Source organism: Equus caballus, chromosome 2, assembly GCF_041296265.1.
Source record: "Equus caballus isolate H_3958 breed thoroughbred chromosome 2, TB-T2T, whole genome shotgun sequence".
Lineage (NCBI taxonomy): Eukaryota > Metazoa > Chordata > Mammalia > Perissodactyla > Equidae > Equus > Equus caballus.
This window is the reverse complement of record NC_091685.1, coordinates 23,332,721-23,354,858: the sequence shown is the minus strand read 5'-3', so window position 1 is coordinate 23,354,858 and position 22,138 is coordinate 23,332,721. Positions and strand designations below refer to the sequence as shown.

Sequence of the window (22,138 nt, the reverse complement as noted above, 5' to 3'; positions counted from 1 at the left end):
CTGTATGCATTTCAGGTGTACCTCACTATATTTCCCCTTCTGTATAGACTACATGGTGTTCGCTACCAAGTCTAGTTGCTATCCATTAACACACACATATGCTTCTTTACCCCTTTCACCATCCCCATCCCCTGTAACCACCAATCTGTTCTCCCTATGTGTTTGTTTATCTTCCACATATGAGTGAAATCATATATTTGTCTTTCTCTGTATGACTTATTCCACTTAGCGTAATGTCCTTAAGGTCCATCCAAGTTGTGGCAATTGGTAAGATATCATCTTTTTTATGGCTTGAGTGGTATTCCATTGCATATAAATACCACATCTTCTTTATCTATTCATCTGTCCGATGGGCACTTGAGTTGTTTCCAAGTCTTGGCTATTGTGAATAATGTTGCAATGAACACATGGGTGCATACATCTTTTCGAATTAGTGCTCTCGTGTCCTTTGAATAAACACTCAGAAGTAGAATAGCTGGATCACTTGGCAGGAATGTAAATTGGTACAGCCACTATGAAAACAGTATGGGCATACCCTTACAAGCAGAGACTGAGGAGGGTCTGGGTTCAGTTTAATTCAATGCATATAAATATTTCTTGAGTTCCTTATGTGCTAGGCATAGAGCCAGAAGCTGGGAAACCGCAGGAAGCAAGGCACACATGTCTCTCCGAGAGCCTGTCGTGGACACAGATGGTGAAAATGCAAGTTCTGTTGAGTCGGGTAAAGCCTGGGGCTGGGAAGGTACAGGATCCTGTGGGGGTCACAGAAGGGGCCCCCGAGCTGGAGGGGGAGGGTTGGGAAGGCTCATTAGAGGAAGTGAGTGCAGAAGGATGAGGAGCTGGTGACACAAGGGGAATGGTGGAGATGCTGCAGGGAGAGGAAGGCTTCCTGAGAGAAGACAATTATCCCAACGTGCAAAGCTCTAGAGGACACAGGAAGCGGGGGAAGTTCTAGGAACTGAAAGAAGTTCAGTGTAGCTAAAACTTAGCATTTAAAGGGCCCAGAAGGAGGCTGAGAAAGGTCCGCAAGGGATACAGGGCCGTGCTAGCTATTCTATGTGGGGCTCTATACCAGGGGTCAGCACAGACGGGAAACAAGACAGAACCTTAAGAAACAAGCAGCCTTTGAGTGGTTCTAAGGAAGAAGTGACCTGGTCTTATACCAGTATCTTGCTGATGCTCTGCCTAGAACACCTTTCGTTCTGGCTAATTCCTGTTCATCACTGAAGACTGGCTTAAGTCTCAACTCTAGGACACCTGCTTAACCCTTGGACTGGCCTCCGGCTGTTTCCCCAGCTCTCTCTGCTCTATCCCAGCATTGGCCGTGGAGCAGTGAGAGATCTCTTTAGGCTGTCTATCTCTACCACTAGATTATACACTTCTGAAGGAAGGCAATGGCAGAGTGGCGTGTTCCATCTTTTCCTAGCACTCAGAGTAAGTATAAGTATAGAATAAGCTTTTGTTACCTATTTGTTGAACTGCATTGACTTCTAGGCAAAGACACACAGAGAAGGGCATAGAGAAACATATACCCCTGTATCACCGATGCCCAGACACAGACAATCATGACCACAGGGGGTTGTTTCCTTAGCGATCATGAGGGGCTGCCTTTCTTTCTCTTGATGCCGCAGAGTAGCTTCTGGCTCCTGCAATGGCCAACTCTGGACCAGGCTTGGCAGAAACAGCTCTGCAGGATGAACAAGGACACTGCTCTCATCCCTTCTCTCCTCAGGAGCAATATTGTGGGGAGAAGGGGACAACCCCGGCCTTTCCCTGACTGCCTGGAGAGTCCTACCTTACCCAAGGAGCTCCAGGCCATCCTAATCCCAGCCAGGCTAGGCTTATTCACGGCAGAGTGACAGCCTTTAAGCACATGTGCTGTGACTATAAGTGTCTTTCCTTTCAAATTTTCTTTTTTTTATACAAGTAGTATATTTCTCATGGAATAAATGCTTATTGCTCAAAATTAGAAAAAAGGGAAATGATGAAAAAAGAGACAACTAGTATTAACATCTGGGGTATATCTTTTCAGACTATTTTCTATGCACATATCCTTGTTTACTTTTTATAAACTGAATATATTCTTGTAACAAACTTCTTTTACTTAACAATGTATTTCAGCCACCTCCGTGGGTCTTTAAATATTCTTTCACATTATTCCTTTTAGCAGCCGCATAGTATTTCATCATACAGCTGTACCATATGTTTATTTAACATTTCCTTATCGATGGATATTTGAAGAGTTAGTAATTTTTCCATTAATAAGGTGTTTTAGGAGACATCCTTGTAGCTAAATCTTGATGGACAGTTTTACTTATTTTCTTCAGAAAATTCCAAGAAGTGGAATTGCTGGGTCCAAAGGCACATATATCTTTAAGGCTTTTGGTTCATATCCTGGAATCACCCTCTGGAAAATGTGAACCGTTTCACACAAGGTCAGCAGGGAAGAAGAGTGTTCACGTCTCCACTGTCCCCACACTGTTACAAGTTCTTTGCTGACTTGAAAAAGGAAATGATATTTCGTTACTGTTTGAATGTGTATTTCTTTACTTATTAGCGGGGTCAATGTCCTTTCATTAGTATTTCCTCTATGAGGTAGCGTTAGTTTATGGTTTTGCTCCTTTTACAGGCCTGTAGACCAGGCATATTTTTCTGAAAGATTTTTAAGAGCTCTTTGTGCGTCAGGTTGGAAATCCTTAGTTGATTGTATGTGTTGCAAATATTTTTGTCCATTTACTATTTTAACTTTTTATGGCTTTTTCTTTTTTTACCATAAATCCATTCAAATTGTATTTAATCAATTCTAACAGTCTTTGCTTTTATGGATTCTGCTCTTAGTGTATTCTGTAAAGTACATCCCCACCTGAGGTTAGATTTTCATGTCTTCCAGAACTAGAATTTATGTGGTTAAATGTATGAGGTATGATTTGATTTTTTCCTTTTTTCCAAATGTTTAAGCCCACGGTTTTAAAACCGTTTATTAAATAATCCATCCTCTCTTCAATGGATTGGAAATGACATTTTAATTATATACTCCCTACTGTGTCTCTCTCATACACATTATACACACGAGTGTGCATGTGCATGTGTGTACCCACACACAGAAATCTATTTCTGGACCTTTATCCTCCCCCACTGATTTACCACATTAAAATTATTTTAGCCCATAACCACATTTTAGTATTGGAAGGGTTACTCTTCCTTTTACATTTTTTCCTTAGCTTTTCTACATGTTAATTCTTCTAGGTCAGAGGTTCTTATTTAAGGGCACGCAACAGAATTACCAGTGAAGTGTTCTAAAAACACAGGTCCCGGATTCCACCTCCAACGTAAAAAATCAAAATCTCGAGGGTGCGGTCCGAGCGTTGGTATTTGCCAAAGTGCAGAGGGGTTAAGAACCACGACTCTAGACGGACTTGGGAACAAGCTTCTGAGGACAGAGGCCATATCCGCCTGGCTACTGCTTATTCCCAGCCCCAGTGTCTGCCACATAAGTGACATTCAATCAATATTTGTGGAATGAAAGAGTATATTAATTAATGTTTATCTGTAATCACACTCTTACTTTGAACTTGGACTTCCAAAGATCATTTATGCTAGGGAAGTTGAGGCTACAGGCCACCCTGGTGAGGAATAGGAAAACATGTCAAATGAGGAACAGCTGAGCTACGCAAGAAGAGGATTGCTGCGTCCAACATCTGAGGGGTGGATGAGGAAGAGGGAGAAGACAGATGGAGCCTATGTTTCTCCAGGACACAGTATGAGGAAAAAGTTTCAGGGACATCTAGTAGGCCATTAGAAGGGGGCAGAGCTCTCAAAATATGACAGTAGGTGCCCAGTTGTTGAATGAGTTGGCTGTCTCCCCACCACTGGAGGTATTTAGACAGAAGGGGTGTCGCCATCTTGTGGGGAGCGATTTAGAGAGGATCCCTGCATTAAATAGAATTTGAGAGCCGGTCATCTCTAAGATCTCTCCCAGTTTGGAGATTTTAGAACTTTAAAAATATTTATTGAATGAGTTCTGTGATTCAAGGAGATGGGAAAGTTCTGGGAGTTTTCTTGTTGGTGAGAAAAATTCAGACTACGCACAGAGGTCACCAAATAGGGAGATCCCCGTTGAGGTCACCTTGACCTAGGGAACTTGGGGCCCTGACCATGTCACATCCTGATACGTGCTATGGGCCTAAACACTCACCCTTGCCATGTGATGTTTCGATAATCCAGGTGCAGTTCAAGTTGTTGGGGTAGAAGTCAGGGAACCCTGGTGACAAGATGGTCCCACTGGAGCCTTGAATGAAGCCACCACAGAGTGCTACAGAAAGAGGGAAGAGAGCAGTGAAGAAAATGGAGTGGTCCAGTGAGCTCCCCCCATAATCCTCCTATGAGCCCACCCCCCATCTCCTCTCAGACTCCCTAACCCTCACTGACAGGGAGGAGAGTCAGCGCCCCTTCCAGCTCCTGGTTTTTACAACAAGGAAAGGAATCTTCTACTTTAGCACCCCCTTATAGTGTGTCTCACCTTCACAGCTGGGCAGGGCCCGGCTCCACTGGAAGTTGGGCTCACACTCCAGGGGCTCCCCGTCACTTAATGTGTAGCCCGAGTCACAGGTGAAGGTCACCAGAGCGCCCACGTAGAAGTCATTCCCATGACGCTGCCCATTTACGGGGATCCCTGGATCCAGACAGTGGTCTGACTGCAGTGTTATAGCTGGAAAAGAGAGCCCACAGCTGGAACAGACAGCTCAGCTTCACCACAGAGGGACCCGAGCTGACTCACAGAGAGAGAGGAGGGCGCCCTGATTTATCGAAGGCTGAAGTTGCCAGTTACCCACTCATCAAATGTGGCTGTCAGTGTCTGCTGAGAGGGTATTTGAACACCTATCTGTCAGAGAAAACAGATTGGCTCAATCAATCACTTGTTTGTTCATTCATTCATTCATTCATCATAAGTCGAGTGTCTACTATGGCTTAGACACCATGCTAAGACTTAGGGATACAAACATGAGTAAGAAAACGACCCTGTCCTCATGGTGCTCTCAACCATAACTCTCTATAGTGGTCTACCAAGAAGTGAAGTGACATCTTCTCTAAATCGAGGCACCAGCAATGAATGAAGGTGATGAGAGAGGGTGAGAGCGAGCAGGAGATGCCATCTCACTTCAGCTTCGGGATCTGTCAAATGCTCTGTCCCCAGAGTGCCCAGCACGGCACACCCAACCATCTGCACACAGAAGAGGGCTCGCGGTGTGCACACAAGGACCCCGGGGACAGGTCACTAACTTTCATTGTTTCTAAAGTTTCAACTCTAAGCTCCTGTGAGCTCTGAGGGATGCTGAGGGCAAGGGAGCACCTCCCAAGGAGCACAGCCTAATTGAGAAAGCATGGGGATGGGGCTGAGCTGGAGTCTACTGGACGAGCACAGTCCTCGGTCCTTTCACCCACCAGGACCAACCCTGTCATCTGCCGCCCTGCCAAGACTCACTCTCATAGCGGAGCTGGAAGCCGATGTCTGAGTGACTCTTGTCAGTAGAGAAGAGGAGGTAGAGATAGTTGCTGGTGCTGATGAGGAACTGGGGAACCTGGGTCCCATGGTAAACCCCGATCAACGGTGCTGAGTACGTCCGTCCATCTCTCACTTCCAGAGTATCATAGTTGACCTCGGTTTTAAATCTGCCGAAGACGGGAGTGTCATGTTCTTGAGAAACCCAAGGCTTATTAATTTGCAAACAGAAGGCCCTGCCTGACCCAAGGCTTCGGGACACCCACATTTTGTCAGGCTGGGATACTTTACTACGATTTTCACATTCCCTAGCGAAGGGGACGGGCATTCTCTACTGTTCTGAACCCTCCTTCTCCTCTTACCCCGTGATTGGACGCAGCTCTCTCCGTCCTCTCTGTGCCTGGACCATGACCCATCTTAAGAGGCAGAATGACTAGCCTCATAGGGGTCAGAATGTTCTAGGCCAGGGGTCAGCAAACTATAGCCCGGGGGCCAAATCTGGTCTATAGCTTGTTTTCTGTGACGTAAGAGCTAAGAACGCTTTTTACATTTATGAAGAGGCATTTTTTGTTAAAAAGCAAATAATATGCCACAGATATCTACAAGTGGCCCACTACATTTAAAATGGTCACTATTTGGCCCTTCACAGAAAAGTCCTGGACCGCTATTCTAGACCACGAACGCTTCGTCTAGAAGAAGCTTGTGTCCATATTTGGGTGACTACTTTCCCCATACAATGGGCGTACACGGGGTGGGGGCTAGAAGTGGGGATGTGAGCAGAATTTGGGTCAGAGGTCAGGAAGACCCCCCCGTCCCATGTCGTAAGTGTCAGTTAGGGTCATGCTCCTCAGGTGCTAACGCCTGCTTCACCATCTGATGGTTTCTGGCTGCCTGCTCTCTCTCCTTGGGGGCGAGGAGAGAGAAGGGCTCTGATGTCCCAAGTGATACCCCAAACTTCTCCTCACAGAGTTCCCTAAACAGCACTAACCCCACTCTGAAGCAGAACCAAGGCCAGCGCAGTCTGTCCCCACCCAGGGCAGTGCGCTCGAGTGTTCTCTGACCTTGCTGCCATTTCAGCTTCGGTGCTGGTCCCCTACCCACATCACTCCATAGAGATCACCCCTCGCCCTCCCGCTCCCAGGCTGTGGTTACCAGCACCTGTCGAAGGTGATTTTGATGGGGTAGCCCGGCTGGGCTTCAATCACCCAGGCACAGCTCAGGGCATCCTTGTAGAAGCCAGGCCAGCCCGGAGAGAGGATGGTGCCGCTGGGCGAAGTCAGATGCCCACCACAGGGAGCTGGGGGGACAGAAGCGACAGAAGCAGGTTTCTTGGGGGGGGTGACAAATGAATGAATAAACAAAAAGTCCTCTACAAAATGTGTCTGCCAACAAGCACTGTTTTCGTTTTTATGGAAAATTACATAAACTCTATAAATGGTGAGTTCTGTCTATTGGGACCTTTACAGATGTGTCCAGTTACATCATTTGGAGTTTTATTAAAGGCCAGAGGGGAGAAATGAAAAGAATCCTTTAAACAAAGTCCTTTGCCATTCTAGAAGAGCTGAAAAGCAGCTGCTATTTGGGTCACACTGGTTTTTCCTTTGTTCCTCCTTCAATTGCCAGGCCTGCGGCCCACCTCCTCACGTCCTCCACCTGGCGCTGGGGCCGGAGCATGCGCAGAGTGTCAGCCTCTAAGCACCTGCACCCCCTGTTCCACTCTGAGCTCAGTGAGGGCAGGGACCACGTTGTTTCTCTACGTGACTTGGAGCCCCCGGCAGTTAGCCTAGTGCTTGGCACACAGTTCTCCCTCAGTGATTATCGCTTGAATGAATAAATGAATGGATAGAAGGATGAACAAATGCAACGCATGGCAGGTAACTCCACAGGACACTGGGTGGTCCAGGCCCCTCTCATGGCTGGCTCTGATCTTGCCAAGCCTGTTACCTCAGTCCCTCCCTCTCTCTCTGCCCATTCTTCCCATCCCTGAGCGTCCCATTCTCACCCACAACCTTCCCACTCCTGCCTTTTCCTGCAACCAGACCCCTGGCCCCAGTGATGGCCATCAGAGCTGCTCCAGCTCCTCCTTCAGGGCACATGGTCGGATTTCAATGCCCATCTCTTTTGAAGGTACGCAAGCCCATGTGACTGCCTTGACCAATAAAATGAGAGTAGAAATGAAGTGTGTCACGTCTATGTGGGGATGTTAAGAGCCAGTGCATGATTTGCAAAGTTTCCTGCCTCAAGGACTGTGGAAGCGAGTGTCAAAATGGAAGTCCCGTCAGCCTGGGCCTTTAAGTGACTCTGAAGAGCGGAGTCCCTGATGACTCGTATTAAACACGTAGCTTGAGTAGTCTGTGGGCGATATAAACTCCTGTTTGTAAGCCACTGAGATTGTAGGGTAGTGTGTTAACACAGTCTAACCTAGGCCACCCTGACTAAGACACCTCTGGCCCCAAGAATGAAGATGAGGATGTTGATACAGCCAACACCAGTGCTGCTGCTACTGTCGCCACCACTGCCACGGACTGAGAGCCTACTCATGTCAGGTGTTTAGCTTCCCAGAGATAACCATGCTCACTCTTCACAAAACACAAACCCTGGGAGGGGATCCATTTTACAGCTAAGAAAGCTGAGGCTTATGGAGGTTAAGTAACTAGCCCTGGGATAGCAAGGGGCAGAGCCTGCATTCAGACCTAGGAAGACGGCCTAAATTCAGAGAACTTAAGCCAAGCAGGCTCCCAGATTGAAAGGAACCCCTCCTTCCTTGGGATGCCGTTATGATGGAGCTCCCAGAGGCCAAAAATGCCCTGACAGGACCGGGAGGGGAAGAAAGAGCTCCCCAGCAGTTCTATCTCTGCAAATTTCTCTAGGTATTCAGCTTCATAAAATACAGCCAAATGTATCACACCCTTCCTCTCTCAAGTCTACAAACTTCTTTGAAATATCTAAAATAATCGTCAAGCATTCTTAACAGAAAGTTATATTAGGAAGTTTAATTAACAAAGAAGATCACAAAAATAAGAATGATGATGATAGTAGAAACTCATACTGATGACATATGGTGCTAACTGCTTTATGGGTATTCTCTCACTTAAGGGCACACGACGTTTACGAAGTTATTATTCCCATTTTACAGAGGAGAAAACTACGGTTAAACAGGCTAAGCAATAGATCAAAAACTAACGAAGTGAGAGCTGAGCTTTCACCTCAAGACCTTGCCAAGTCTCCTGTGGCACATGATTGTTCTAGAACCACGGCGGATGGACAGTAATGAACCACAGGTACTGGGAGCGTACTCCGCGTCCCCTCAAATGGTAATAAGGGCTTACCATGCATTGTCCTCATGACAACTGCAATACTAAAAGGCAGATGCCATTATTACCCTAATTTCATAGGTGGGGATTATTACCCCATTTTCAGTTAAGTTGAGGTTCAGAGAAACCAAGTAATTACACAGGACCCACATCAAACACGGAGAGAGTAAATTGCCTATGGGTTTTGTCACTTCCTGGTAAGTCTAGTTTTCAAGACCCATCCATGCATCTCACTTGAGCTACTAACGCTTTCCTCTATTTCTCCGGTGAGACCTTGGAGGTGGGGAGGAACGTGCCTACTGCCACATCCCTGGGTCCTCCTGCAGGCACTGAGCCTCCGCAGAAGTAGGGATTCTTGGCTCCAATTGAGCACAGGCTCAGCCTCTTTGGTTGTTGGACTGTGATTGCCTCGCGTACTTTCCAGGAAACCAGAGATCACACAGTCCCTTGCCTGCCTCGGCTGCAAGTATATCAACAAAACCCTATCTAAAGTCTCCAGAGAGGGAAACCCAAGTCCTGCCTTTGGTGGTCACCACTTTGTTTTCTTTCTTTGTTGTATTGTTTTGTTACCCTGGGCTAGTTCATGTCTTCTCCAGCTCATGTGAAGTTCAAACGACCTCTCTATTCATTCCATCCTTCGCTCTCTCTCTGGTTCGTCTTCATACTGCAGGGTGGCAGTTGCCAGGCAGGGAGAAGGAGGGGAGGATTCCTAAATGCCAGTCTCTTTAACTTTGAAAAGATGCTCAACCTCACTCTCACTAAGAAAATGTACATTAAAACTGCTATGAGGAATGATTTCTCCTCCATCAGAGAGGGAAAACTCAAAGTCCGATGACATGTGAGGCTGAGGAAAACCAGAAATTCTACCACCTTGCTGATGGAAATGCAAAATGGCACAACCGCTATGAGGGGAAATTTGGTAATGTCCTGCAATATTCATAGGCATGTATTCCCTGACCCAGCAATTCTACTCTAGAACTCTAGTCCAAAGATACACTGGCAAAAATAGGAAAAGACACACACACACACACACACACACACATATAGATATATACAAATGTACATGGTTATCCAAGGTGGCACTCTTTGCAATAGTGACAGAGTGGGAACAGCCCAAATGTTCAGCAGTGGAGGGCTGACTGAACGAACTGGGGTAATCAACAAATGGACTATTTATGCAGCTGTAAAAAATGAATGAGGATTATTCTATATAATGTCATGGAGTGGTCCCCAGAATATATTATTAAGTGAATAAAAGCAAGGTGGAGAGGTGAGAATAAGGGTATAGTGTGATCCCATTCATTTAAGAAAGGGGTGTGGGACACATACACAAATTTACTCATATTCACCATCAATGATAAGGTAAACTGAAACCTCAAGATTACCTCTGGGAAGAGGGAGGGAACAGGGTAAAGAGGAGACGGATAGAAGCTAGACTTTCTCAGAATATAACTTCTTCTAGACGTTTAACTTTGGAACTATGTAAATATTTTACACACTTAAAAAGAAAGATGTAAATTTGATAAGCAATTTCTCGAAACTCAAAAGCAGAGTGAAATAAATGAATACAATACTGTATCAGTTGGTGGCATAATCACGCATGAAGAAACTAGTTAGAGATTTTAAAGCACATTGATTTGCTAGCCCAGCCCTAGTAGGATATAGGGACAAGAAGAATTGAGAGAAAAAACACTTAAGTACTTTCAGTAATCATATTGCTGTTGGCAGTACTGGAAATTACAATTCTGAGACTCTTAGGTATATATTATGGAATGGGAAATTATGTTGTTGCTGTTGAGCACCGGGATTTTCAGCAAGAGCAAAAGAAGATACAGATATGATATCAAGGAAGTTAAGTAAAAAAGAAAAAGGGTTCTTACATTTGAAATGAAATGAACCCCTGATGCATTTTATCTTTAAAAAACTATTACTTAGCTCTGTTTGCTCAAAAGACTCAGAAACAAGGACCTACTCAATTGTAACAAGCATTCCCAGTGCCTGGATTCCAAATATCATTTTTCACTAAAAAGGAACCAGGCCTCCTTGGAGAAACCGCTGATTCTAGGTCAGGGACAAAAAACGTACAAGATGAGGCTGGGCCAATTTCACAAGGCTACTGCTGGCCAATGGGACAACTTGAGCATTGATTAGAGTAATAACTGCAATGGATTTAAACACATAAAATATGTTTAAATCCACTGGGCTGTAAGGATTTGGAAACATGCTCAACTTTGGAAGACGTTAGGGAATCAAGTCATTAATATGAAAACTGGTAAATAAAGGAAAATAATTGAATATTTCTCCCGTCTTTTCTTTATGAACGATACTTCAGGGTAACCAAATAGTTGATGAGGAGAAGCTTTCTTTAAGTAGTCCAGCTTATAGAAGAAGAAGAAATGATAGCATCTTACCATTTTGCAATCCCTAGGCCATGATCATCGATGGCTCCTACCGTCCCCAAAAGAGAGGCAATCAGGCAGGAAGTGCCTCCGATGGAGACACAGAGCCTCGCCTATAAAATATCTTGCCCCAAACCCAAATCTGATCAGGTTTCTAGATCTTACTGCCAATTAAAGGAAATAAAAGAGAGAGAGGATCACTTTAAACAACCTCCCAGGGATGTAATCGCCCAAATTCAGGATGTAGAACATTCCTCAGGATAAAATAACCCAGCTCCTTCAACAAGAAAATCACAAGGGGTGGGGAAGACACCTGTAGATTAAAAAAGACTGAGCTATATCAGCCAACTGCGACGTATGAACCTAACTAGGATTCGGATTTTTTAAAAAATACCATAAAAGAAAGTATTAGATAATCATGGAAATTTGATTGTGTTAAGCAATCATTTTTATTTTTTTAAAGATAATTGTATTGTGGTTATGTTTTAAAGATTCTCTTCATCTGTTAGAGATACACACTAAAATGTTGTGGATGAAATGTTTGGCCTGAAATATGCTTCAGGAGAAGCCCAGCGTGGAGGGAGGTGGGGGGATAAACGAAACAAAAGAGGTCATGAGTTCATAATTGTTGAAGCTGGGTGATGGGCACATGGGGTTCAGCACACTGTTCTCTCTGTTTGAAATTTTCCATTAAAAAAGTTAGAGTGGAAAACACACACATAGACACACATGCGTGCACGTGCATACACACGGATAAGAAAGAAAAAGAGGAGGGTCCTGCCTTGAATAGAGAGATGAGCTCAGCAATAAGACAAAAGAGGGACCGTGTGCCAAATCCACTGCCTGACACACAGTAGGTGCTCAAGAAATATTTTGTTGAAGGAATGAAATACTGGTAGGAAGGCAGAGATGCTCGCTGTTATGACTGGATTGTGTCCCCCAAAATTCATAGGTTGTAGGCTTAACCCAAAGTGACTATATTTGCACAGAGGATCTCTAAGGAGGTCATTAAGGTGAAATGAGGTCTTAAGAGTGGGGCCCTGATCCAATAGGACTGGTGTCCCCATAAGAAGAGGAAGAGACACCAGGAGTGCATGTGCCCAGAGAGAACGGCCATGTGAGGACACAGCAGGAAGGCAGCCGTCTGCAAACCAAGCAGAGAGGCCTCAGGGGAAACCAAGCCTGAGGGCTCCTTGACCTTGGACCTCCAGCCTCCAGAACTGTGAGAAAACAAATGTCTGCTGTTTAAGCCACCCAGCCTGTGGCAGCCTGAGATGACTAATACACTGGGCTTCTGATGAGGGGCTGGGGTCCCCTGTGAGGGATGACCCATCTCTCCTGACCTCTGATGCTAAAGTGGTGCAGGCAAGGAGCAGTTGGGAACGGTAACGGAGCAGACTAACAGAAAGAACTAGTACTCACTGAGCCCTCACAAGGTGCCAGACACTAATTTATGTGCGCGTTTTCTTTTCCTGTACGTTCGTCTTCACAACAAACTATAAGGTGGGTATTCATATTAGCCTCATTTCATAGTCGAGGAAACAGGTACACAGAGGTTAGGTAACTGGTTCAGAAACACACAGCTAGGAAGTGGCAGAGCCAGGATTTAAACCCAGGTGGTCTGGCTCCAGAGCCTGCATTTCTAACCACTGTGGGTGGATGTGGGAATGCCCGCCCTGACTACTGCCCTCAAAGGGGTTTCGGTTGACTAGGCATGTGAATGACCAGAAGGAGTGAAAGCCTTTCCTCTGGCCTTCTACTCCGCCATTTTGTGGTAGAATGAAAGCAGAATAAACTTTGGAGTCAGACAGACCTTATTTGGTGATTAAAAGTGATGGTTCTGGAATCAGAACACTTGGATTTGAAACCTGACTCTCTCATTCACTTAGCTGTGTGATCTTGGGCAAATTACTTAACTACTCTGTGCGTCAGTCTCCTCATCTGTGAAATGAGGACAGAACAGTACCTACCTCACAAGGTTGTCTTGAGGATTCGATAGGACACTGTATGTAAAGCACTGGTCTAGTATTTAGTGCTTGGTAAGTGTTCAAATATTACTAGCTGGGTGATCTCAGGTAAGTCAATTCACCTCGCTGCTCTGCAGGTTTCTCATGCATGGAGATAATAATACCCTTCTCACAAGAGTGACCAGAAGATTAAATGAGATAATGTTAGAAACTCAATGAGTACCCTTGCTTCTTTCTTGGAGGCCTAAATGAGTTACAACCATCACTTACATCTAGATTCCTCTTGTGGGAGTGGGGAGAATGGACCTTTTCTTAAAAATTATTTTCTCGATGTCCTATTGGCTTATAATATTGCATAAATTTCACGTGTACATTATTACATTTCAGTTCGTGTATCGACTGTGCCGTGCTCACCACCAACAGTCTAGCTTTCATCGTCACCATACACATGTGCCCTTTACTCTTTTCACCCTCCCCCGACTCCTTTCCCCTCTGGTACCCACCAATCTGTTCTCCTTATTCGTGTGTTTGTTTATCTTCCACATATGAGTGAAGTCATATGGTGTTTGCCTTTCTCCGCCTGATCTTTTTTTTTAAAGGACTTTAAAATTTTCTGATTATAAAAGTAACATGCATACACACAGAGGAAAAAATGTGAACATGTTTACACGAAACTATTCAATCCTTTTCCTCTGGGGAGTGGGGTTGGAAATGAATATTTCCACTTTGAACTTTACTGTACTTGTGTATTGTTCAAATTTTTTACAACAACCAAGTACTACTTTAAAAATAAAAATAGATACTCACTGTACATAATTAATCTCCTTTTTCTCCCCCTTGTATTTCTTGTAAGCAACGTATTTTTTAAAACCCAGTTTGAGATTCTTTATCTTTTAGTAGGGAGTTTAATTACCTTTAATGTCATAACAGATATGTTTGTCTTACTGCTGCCATTTTGTTTTATGCTGTCGATTTCTGATGCTTCCATGTGGCGGCCCGTCTTGTCTTTTGTGAGGGGCAATATGTTTCCTTTTGTTTTAATTTTCTATTGGGATATGGAAAGTAGAAAATCTGCTTTTCAGCTTATTTTTAGATGCTTTAAAGTCTTTTGTAAACATGTTTGAAATTATATCCTTTCTAGTGATATAATTCAAGAAAAATACAGTAACAGTGTAGCCAAGAGCTGGGGTTTGAAGTCTGGCTCCACCACTTACAAGCTGGGAGGACCCTGGTCAAGAGACTTAACCTCTCTGTGCCCCAGTGGGGACGCAGTCCCCACTCCCTAGGCCAGTGCATGGCTGAAATGAGGTGACACTTGTAAACCATTTATCACAGAGGATATGATGACTGGGTTCTTCCTTAAAAGAGACAAGGAATTGACGGATGCGGGGGAGAGAGAACCAGCTGCTCCTATGTAGATGCCTTTACTACCTGGATGTCTTTCTTAGGAAATCTCTGATTTTAAACATATGCATCCCTTATGCCCACTGTTCTCTAGATCAGATGGGAGGAAACTACAGCCTGGGGCCAAATCTGGCCCATCGATTTATGTATCGTCTACAGCCATTTTCCCATAAAGATGGCAGAGTCGAGTAGAGACCATACAGCCCACAAAGCTGACAACACTTCCTATCTGGCCCTTTAAGAAAAAGTTTGCCAACTTCTGCTTTACACTAGCCAGATGATCATCCTTCCCTCTAAATTTAGGAGAAGAAGCCATTTTCTCCCTTGTCCCCTTGCAGCCTCTTAAAACCTAAGTGGCTCTTCGCATATATTAAAAGATTTTTAAAAAGACCATTAGCTTCTGAATTTAATTGTCCACAAGGTGGGGATACTTAATCAAAAACAAAACTAGAAAAAATGAAAAAGACAAAGATGCTGATTGCAAAGCAGATTTCTCCCACGGCTCTGACACAAGGAGAGCAAGGGGCCACGGAGGGGCCAGATTCCAGGGGCTTCTTTACCTGCCTGCTCTACTGTTGTCAGTCTGGGATTGGCCATCCTAGGTGGCATCTGCCTGTCACTCTGTCCCTCTGCTATGCTGCTCCCCAGATTCCCACAAACCAGGTTGGCATCAAACATCCATCACACTGAGAAAACCAAGCCGGCTGTCCCCTGTGCCAAGTCAGGGTCTCTCCAACAGACTGCCCCTTATTTCTGGTTGCCTACTGCTCCCCAACCTCAGCACTTCCCCCTCCAGGGACAGAATGAATGAGACAGTTTTAATTTCAAAATTAGGACTCTGCCTATGAAATAGTGAGCTGTGTTAAGGTCTGTTAACAAAGGTCGAATTCTCTCATGCATTGAGACACGGTCTTGAGTGTTTCACTGAACCCGCAGAACTGTGCTCCAGGAGCGCCTGATTCAGGAGGGCGGGGAGTCGGGAGGAGAAGCGGATTCTGCAGTTACAAGTCCTAATGCTTCTTCACGGGGGTCAGCTCCACTGGGACTGAGCCCCCACAGGCTCAGGGGCACCGGGGGCCTGGACTTCTGCCCCCAAAGTGCCCACAATCTTGGTGGGGAGATAGGACCCAGGTCCACAGAACTGGGAAAGGAAGATGTAATCACGGTGAGAGCAGGTGTCCAACAGAGTGGTCCAGCGGTGGTCCATGCGGAACCAAAGGAAGTAGGAGAAAGGAGAGACCGGGGAGCTGGACACAGCAGGGGAGATGTCCTGGGGGAGATGGACGAACACAAAGAAAACCAAAGAAATCAGAGGAGATGGGCGAGCACGAGAGAGAATGAGGGGCCGGCCTGAAGGAAGGGTGAACGGCCACCGAGTGACGATCCTCCAACCCTGGGCTCTTTCTGTGGTCCTCTGCGTCACCCAGGAGCAACTCCATCGGACAGGCACCATCACCTGCTGCTGACGAGGGAGTCACCTCATCTATCAGCTCTGGAGCTGGGAGGGGAGAAGCCGTGAGAGTCATACTGACTGTCTGACTGCAAAGTTTCTGTTATTTCCCAAAGTGCTCACTCTGCTGAGGAAAAATGGCAGATGAGGTTGTGCACACCTCAGTGTGGGACTTTGGAGGGCAGAAAGAAGTCTGTTCATGTCATGGTTGGGGCGGGCACCTGGAAGGCTGGAAATGTACCAGTTGATGCCCTAAAGTGGAGCGCTACTCATCTGATTGGTCCAAGGAAGAAGTGGTTAAAATCAGGTTAAAATGATGTTCCCAGCCAGCACTTAGTGAGGGCTGCCTCGCTGCCACGCACTGCTCCAAGAGTGGTACATGCTCACGACAACCCCGTGAGGAGGTTTCCATTGTTCACTGCACTTGACTGTTGGGGCAACTGAGGCACAGAGAGGTCAAGTCACTAGACCAGGGTGACTCAGCAGATAAGGTTCAGGGTGGAGACAAAAGGCAGTCTGGTGAGACTCAGGGCTCTGGAGGCTGTTAGGGAGGCTCGAACCTAGTTTAAAGGTCCTTCCTTCCTTCATTCATTCAGTGATTCATCAACCAGTATTGACTAAGCAGCTACCAAGTGTCAAACAATATGCCAGTTGTGGCGTCCTGAGGCCAAGAAAGATTCGCTGACCTCACGGAGCTGACAAACCAGCAAGAGCACAGCTAATACATTTGAGTGCTTACTTTATGCCAAGACCTGCCCTTTACATGTGCACCTTTTTATTAACCCACCCCATCCCCCTTTTTCAGCTGAAAAAAACAGAGGCTCAAAGGGAAAATGTGACTTGCCAGGATTCCAGCCCAGGCCCCTCTGAAGTGAAAGCCCACCTTGACCGCAGCCCGTCTGCTCCACGCACTGTGCTCTCAGTGGCCTCTCTTTTCCCCTCCACCCACCCGTTGGCTCTGGAGCCCTGCTCACTCTAAGGCATGCCCCCTTCATTGTGCTCCTGTCCTTCCCACTTGCTGGCCCGGGGCCTCAGATTTGGGTTTGGGGACTGGGTACATAGAGAGGTCTCTTAGGTCCCCACCCTCTGTCTATCATGTGAGATGAGAGGAAGAAGCTTTCTGGTCCCCAAAAGGAGAGAATTACAGCCCCTTCCCCCTTGGATGCTGTCACTGCCTCTGAGGGGCCTGTGGGTACTCACTACTCACCCCTTATTCACAAACATTCTTTGAAGGTCTATTCTGTGCTGGCATTGTGCCTGGTACACAAATGCGACATGATTCCTGCCCTCAAGAAGCTTAATCTGTGTTTTAAAGCCTGCACTTTGGTGGAACAGATGGCTGGTCTGAAATTGAGTCAAAACCTGTCTGTGTGGCAAGGCAGGATCAAGGAGACACCATAATAACCCTTGTGCTTGCTTCAAGCTGTGTTTTTTCTGGCTGGTCCGCCCTTAGTCTCCTGAAGATTGACCGCTAGGATTTCAAGGCATTTAACAGGGGCACAGAGGCCAAGCCTGGGAGATGTCCCAGGGAATTGGGAAATTTAGCACGTGGACAAGGAGAGCGGCAGGCGACTTGAAAGATTTGAAAGCTCACAGCACTGCCAATACTGCTTCGGGCTGATGGAGCTGCCCCGGGCAGGAGCTGGAAGCAGGACTGCTAATGGCCGTGATAGTGAGGGAGTTCCCAGTGGAATGAAGAGGTGTTTTTGATGCCTGACAGTCTAGACCCAGTGTTTCTCCAGTTTAATCTCTGGTGACAACACAAAATTCTATGCAAAGTGGTCCTCTAAAGCCCCTGCCATTCCAGCGTGAGGGTGAGAGAGTGGCCCTGGGTCCCGGGAGAAGATGAAAGATGATACAGAAATGGGCCACTGTGGTTCTGGTCACTCGGTCCCCCACTTCTGTCTCCCGAGCTGACAGCCACAGCACCAGCCTGGCAGGCACGTACCTTCACATCTCAGCACGGCGCTGTTCCAGACCACGCTGCCCTCCTTCAGGATGCAGGTGATGGTCTCTGAGCCCTGAGTTCCGAGGAAGCCTTCATCACAGAGGAAGGAGATGGAGCTTCCCAGCTGGAGGCTGTCACCAAACCGTTTGCCATTTACTGGAACGCCAGGATCTGGGCACTCGTTGTGTCGGAAGGCTGTGTGGATGGGGGCCAAGGACGTGATTAGACAGAGCTGGTGTGAGTAGGACACCCAAAGAAAAATAAGCTTCATCATGATGGTCAAAACTAGACCTCCACCACTAGCCCAAGAAGCCGCCATGCTGGAGGGAGACCTGGACAGCCTAGAGCCAGGGACCAATGTGCCACATGGGGCATAAGGCTGGTGCTGGTTAAACCGGATCCGCCTTCCTGGACCCCTTATCCCGCGCGTTTAAGTCACACAGTGATTCCATGAAGTAGATACTATTATCCCAGTTTACAAAGGGGGAAACTGAGGCTCAACATGGCTAAGAAGCAGATCTGTCTCCTCAACGTCAAATCCATTCCACGCTTCCCTAATTTCAGACAGTTGCGGGATCATTTACGTTGCAGGTGAGCTGGACTCTAACTCCTGTGACACCAACAGACACGGAGCATAATGAAATAGGTCCCCTGGAATGAACCCTCTCTGAAGCCGTTGGCTTCACTGCCTTCCTGCTTGTCAGGCTGCCGCGCGCTCTCCCAGGCAGCTGATAATGCAGTTGGGGGAGAGGAAGGAGTCAGAACACTTGCGTTTAGTGGGGCCTCGCCTCTTGTTCATTACATGGTTTCGGGCAACTTATGTAATCTCTGTTTCCTGACCTATAAAATGGAGATCAACTTCACTTGCGGGGTTGTTCTGGGATAGAAGTAAAATGAACGTTGACATGAATATGAAAGTGGAGAGTGTGTGGTACAGCACCTGACAGATGCCAAGGACTCCTTAAGGATGAGTTCCTACTCCATCTCCACCAAGCACATTCCTAGACTTCCCCCACCAGGGGTGCCACAGTTCTCGCCCTCAAGTCTCTGATGCCACATCCTATTGGCACCCCTGCTCTTTTAAGGATGGTAGCTTTCCAGGGGAGACCAGGCTTCAAGGCTGCCGGGGCATGTGCCCCTTTAAAGAACTCAATTTCCAAGCCTCTGAAATTCCCTAGTGATGGAAACACTTGCACGGAAGTGGCCCCAGAGGCTGAGGGATCTTGCTGGAGGTGAGAGGCCTGCAGGCCTGGTGATGCCTCCTATCAAAGTTGAGCTGTGGGAGCCTCTGACATGGAGATGATGGTGACGACCCCTTGCAGAGCCTCAACGGAGTCCCCAACACCCTTCCCTCTGAAATGCAAAGCCTAGGTCAGCCCACACTTCAGTCTCCTAACCTTTCTTCATTAGGAGCTAGGACCATGAGGTTGCCCTGACATTTGGAAATATGGGGTAGAAAGAAAAGTAGTTCTTGGGGCCCAGAAGTCCAGGCATTTGTCTATTCAAAACCCTATCAGTCTCTCACACACACACACACACACACACACACACACACTTGTATGCATACAAAAGGAGTATGGAGCTATTTCCAACATCTGGGAGCAAAAGCTCTAAGTCAAGGATTTCAGAACTACCCAGTTCCACCTGTGCACCTTTTCAAGCCTCAGTTTCCTAATGTGTGAAAGGGACAGATCTTAGCTTAGAAGTTTTCGTTGTGGAGTCGGGAGTGGTGACTCAGAGTGTTCACACGGCGGGTGCTCAGCAAACAGGGGCCACGTCATCATTGTTCAAAACGCTCCACGGGGAAGGAGGCTTAGGGTCGCCCTAAGGAGCTCCAGGGGTGGAAATGGGATCACCGATCCTTGGCACAGGGACACAGACTTCAAGTCCTCGTGAGGGGGAGCCCTGAGCGCTCTCTAGCTCTGGAGAGAGCTATGGGGGGGGGGGGCGGGCTCCCCGGCCCCGGGCAGATTCAAGCCCAGCTGGATGACCGTCAGTTGGGATGTGACTGTGGAGCTTCATGTTCTGCGGGGGGACTACGCGAGTTCCCAACCACTTGTCCATGGTCTATTGTTTCACCAACCGCGTCAGAATCACCACAGAAGCCTGTGGAAAAAATGCAGATTCTGGGGCCTCATCCCCTTCGAGATTCTGATTCAGCAGGCCTAGGAGGGAGCCCAGATTTTAAAAAATTATTTCTGCTCATCCATCCAACTGTCTGTACAAACGCATAGAAAAATAGTGATGTCTGTTAAGTCTTCCCCAAATAGCGGCAAGAATCATTTCCGGGTGGAGGGATTTTGGGTGGTAGTTAGCGTTTCTTCTTTGACTTGGTTTTTGAGCATTCATGTGTCAGATGTGTATCATTTTTACAATGGTGGAGAAACTCGGAGAGAAATGCTGGGTAATAGCTCGGTCCTCAGGTCAGGCAGGCCGTCTTCCGCCTCTTCCTCCCGAGGACTCAGCGTGGGCTCCTCTGCTAGTAAGTCCTAGTAAGCGGGAACTTACTGGGGTTTGGTTTTCCTAGGAGACTGCGAGTATCTCTTTTTGCCCCAGGTCCCCATTGGTGTCCACACCTGTTTTGAACCTGCTTCTTGCTGCCCATAGATGAGGGAGGGGGCAAGCCCTGAAAAGGTCAACTGTTTCTAGCAAGTGTGGTGTCCTGAAGGACGTGTTGACTGAGCATCAGGGAAGGGCGTTATCTTGGGTGGTCTCTTGGCACCTGGAGTCCCCAGTGGCCCACCATTTGGACCCATTGTCTTCAGCTCACCTAGACCCCAGAGGCAGGCGGGAGAAGGAAGCAAGACTTCTATGGCAAGGGTGGGGGCAGTGGCTGAGAGATCACTTCTGTCAAAAAGCACCAGAGGGACCAGTTCTACATGTGCGCCAGTATGCGTGGGGCGGAGCTTGAACTGGGGATGTGCATTCCACAAGCAGCCTCTGGGAGAGGATCTGGTTAATTGCTCAGGCAGACCCAGCGGCAGCCCCATTTGATTATTCGCCATTGGCCAACTTCATGGGGTCTATAGCTTATGCAGACCAGATGAGCACTTCTTGCTACCTTTGCCAGCTTGCTATTTCCAGTCTCGAAGTTTCTGCCCCCATCTCTACCCTCCCTATGACCCCATGAGACACAGAATTGAAAATAATTCCAGCCAAGCTTCCGGTTGTTTCTAGAGAAGGGACCCAGGATTGAAATCGGAGGTGACAACTTTTGGCCTGTGGCCCTGAGAGGGGTGATGAGGAAATGCCCCTAGAGTTGGCTCTTATCAGCCCCAGCGCTAAACAGAAACACTGCTCCAGACCTCTGTTTCTGATTTGACGATGGGAATGGGAACCGGGCAAGAGAAGCATGAGCAACCCCACCAGCAATACCTGCAGTCAACAGTAAGTAGGCGTTCAAGGACTCGGGGGAGCACATCAGAGAGAAATCAGTGACTAATGAGAGGATGGCAGAGGCTCGCTCTCTCTTGGGTTCTTCCTGGTTCTAGCTGGGCCTTCTAGGAGGGGGAGCGTGGGAGGGAGAAATGAGGTCCCAGGCTCCTTTTACATTACATGTCACACCTATAGGAAATAAATGCTCAAAAGCCAGTGACTCCACAGAAAAGGGCACCCTGCCCAGCAGCCAGTGCTTTATGCTTTTTCTGGTCAAGCTGGAGCCCCGTGCCTGGCCATGGCACCCCCCGTAATGCCCTTGGAACCAGCTCACCCACACCAACTCTCCTCCACGGGAGCACCCTCAACCATCCTCAGAGGCTGACAGTCAGAGGGATGGCCAGCTGGGGACAGAGGAGGACTCACTGGTGAAGGTGATGTTGAAGCCTCTTTTCCCCGTGGAGTGGTCAGTCTGGAACTCGAGACGGGCCACGTGGCCACTGCTTGTGATGGAGGAGGGGAGCTGGTTTCCTGAGAAGGTGCCCAGGACGGGGGCCTCGGCAGTCGCCCCATCCTTGATGACCAGGAAGTCAAACTGAGGCTCCACGTCGATGTCATTGAAGGCCAGGTGGATGCGGCTCTCAGGCCGGGCCAGGATGAGCCAGACGCAGTGGAGGTGGTTGCCATAGTCTTCTGGGTAGTTGGGTGACAGGACGACCCCAGAGGGGCTGGTGAAGTTGAAGAAGCAGGAAACTGAAAGAGAAGAGCAGTGGAGGTCAGT

At 47.3% G+C, this 22,138-nt stretch overlaps 1 protein-coding gene across 4 annotated transcripts in view; it reads right to left on the bottom strand.

The window, feature by feature from the left end:
* The window catches only part of CSMD2 (CUB and Sushi multiple domains 2), a 592,855-nt gene that overhangs the window by 203,016 nt on the left and 367,701 nt on the right, over positions 1-22,138 (bottom strand). For all 4 annotated transcript variants that reach the window (XM_023633833.2, XM_023633839.2, XM_023633859.2 and 1 more), the window contains 6 exons: positions 21,784-22,110; positions 17,983-18,177; positions 6,659-6,797; positions 5,483-5,670; positions 4,520-4,708; positions 4,196-4,312 (listed from right to left, as the gene is read on the bottom strand). In XM_023633833.2, the coding sequence (XP_023489601.1) occupies positions 4,196-4,312; positions 4,520-4,708; positions 5,483-5,670; positions 6,659-6,797; positions 17,983-18,177; positions 21,784-22,110 (1,155 nt within the window). The remainder of the gene's footprint in view (positions 1-4,195; positions 4,313-4,519; positions 4,709-5,482; positions 5,671-6,658; positions 6,798-17,982; positions 18,178-21,783; positions 22,111-22,138) is intronic.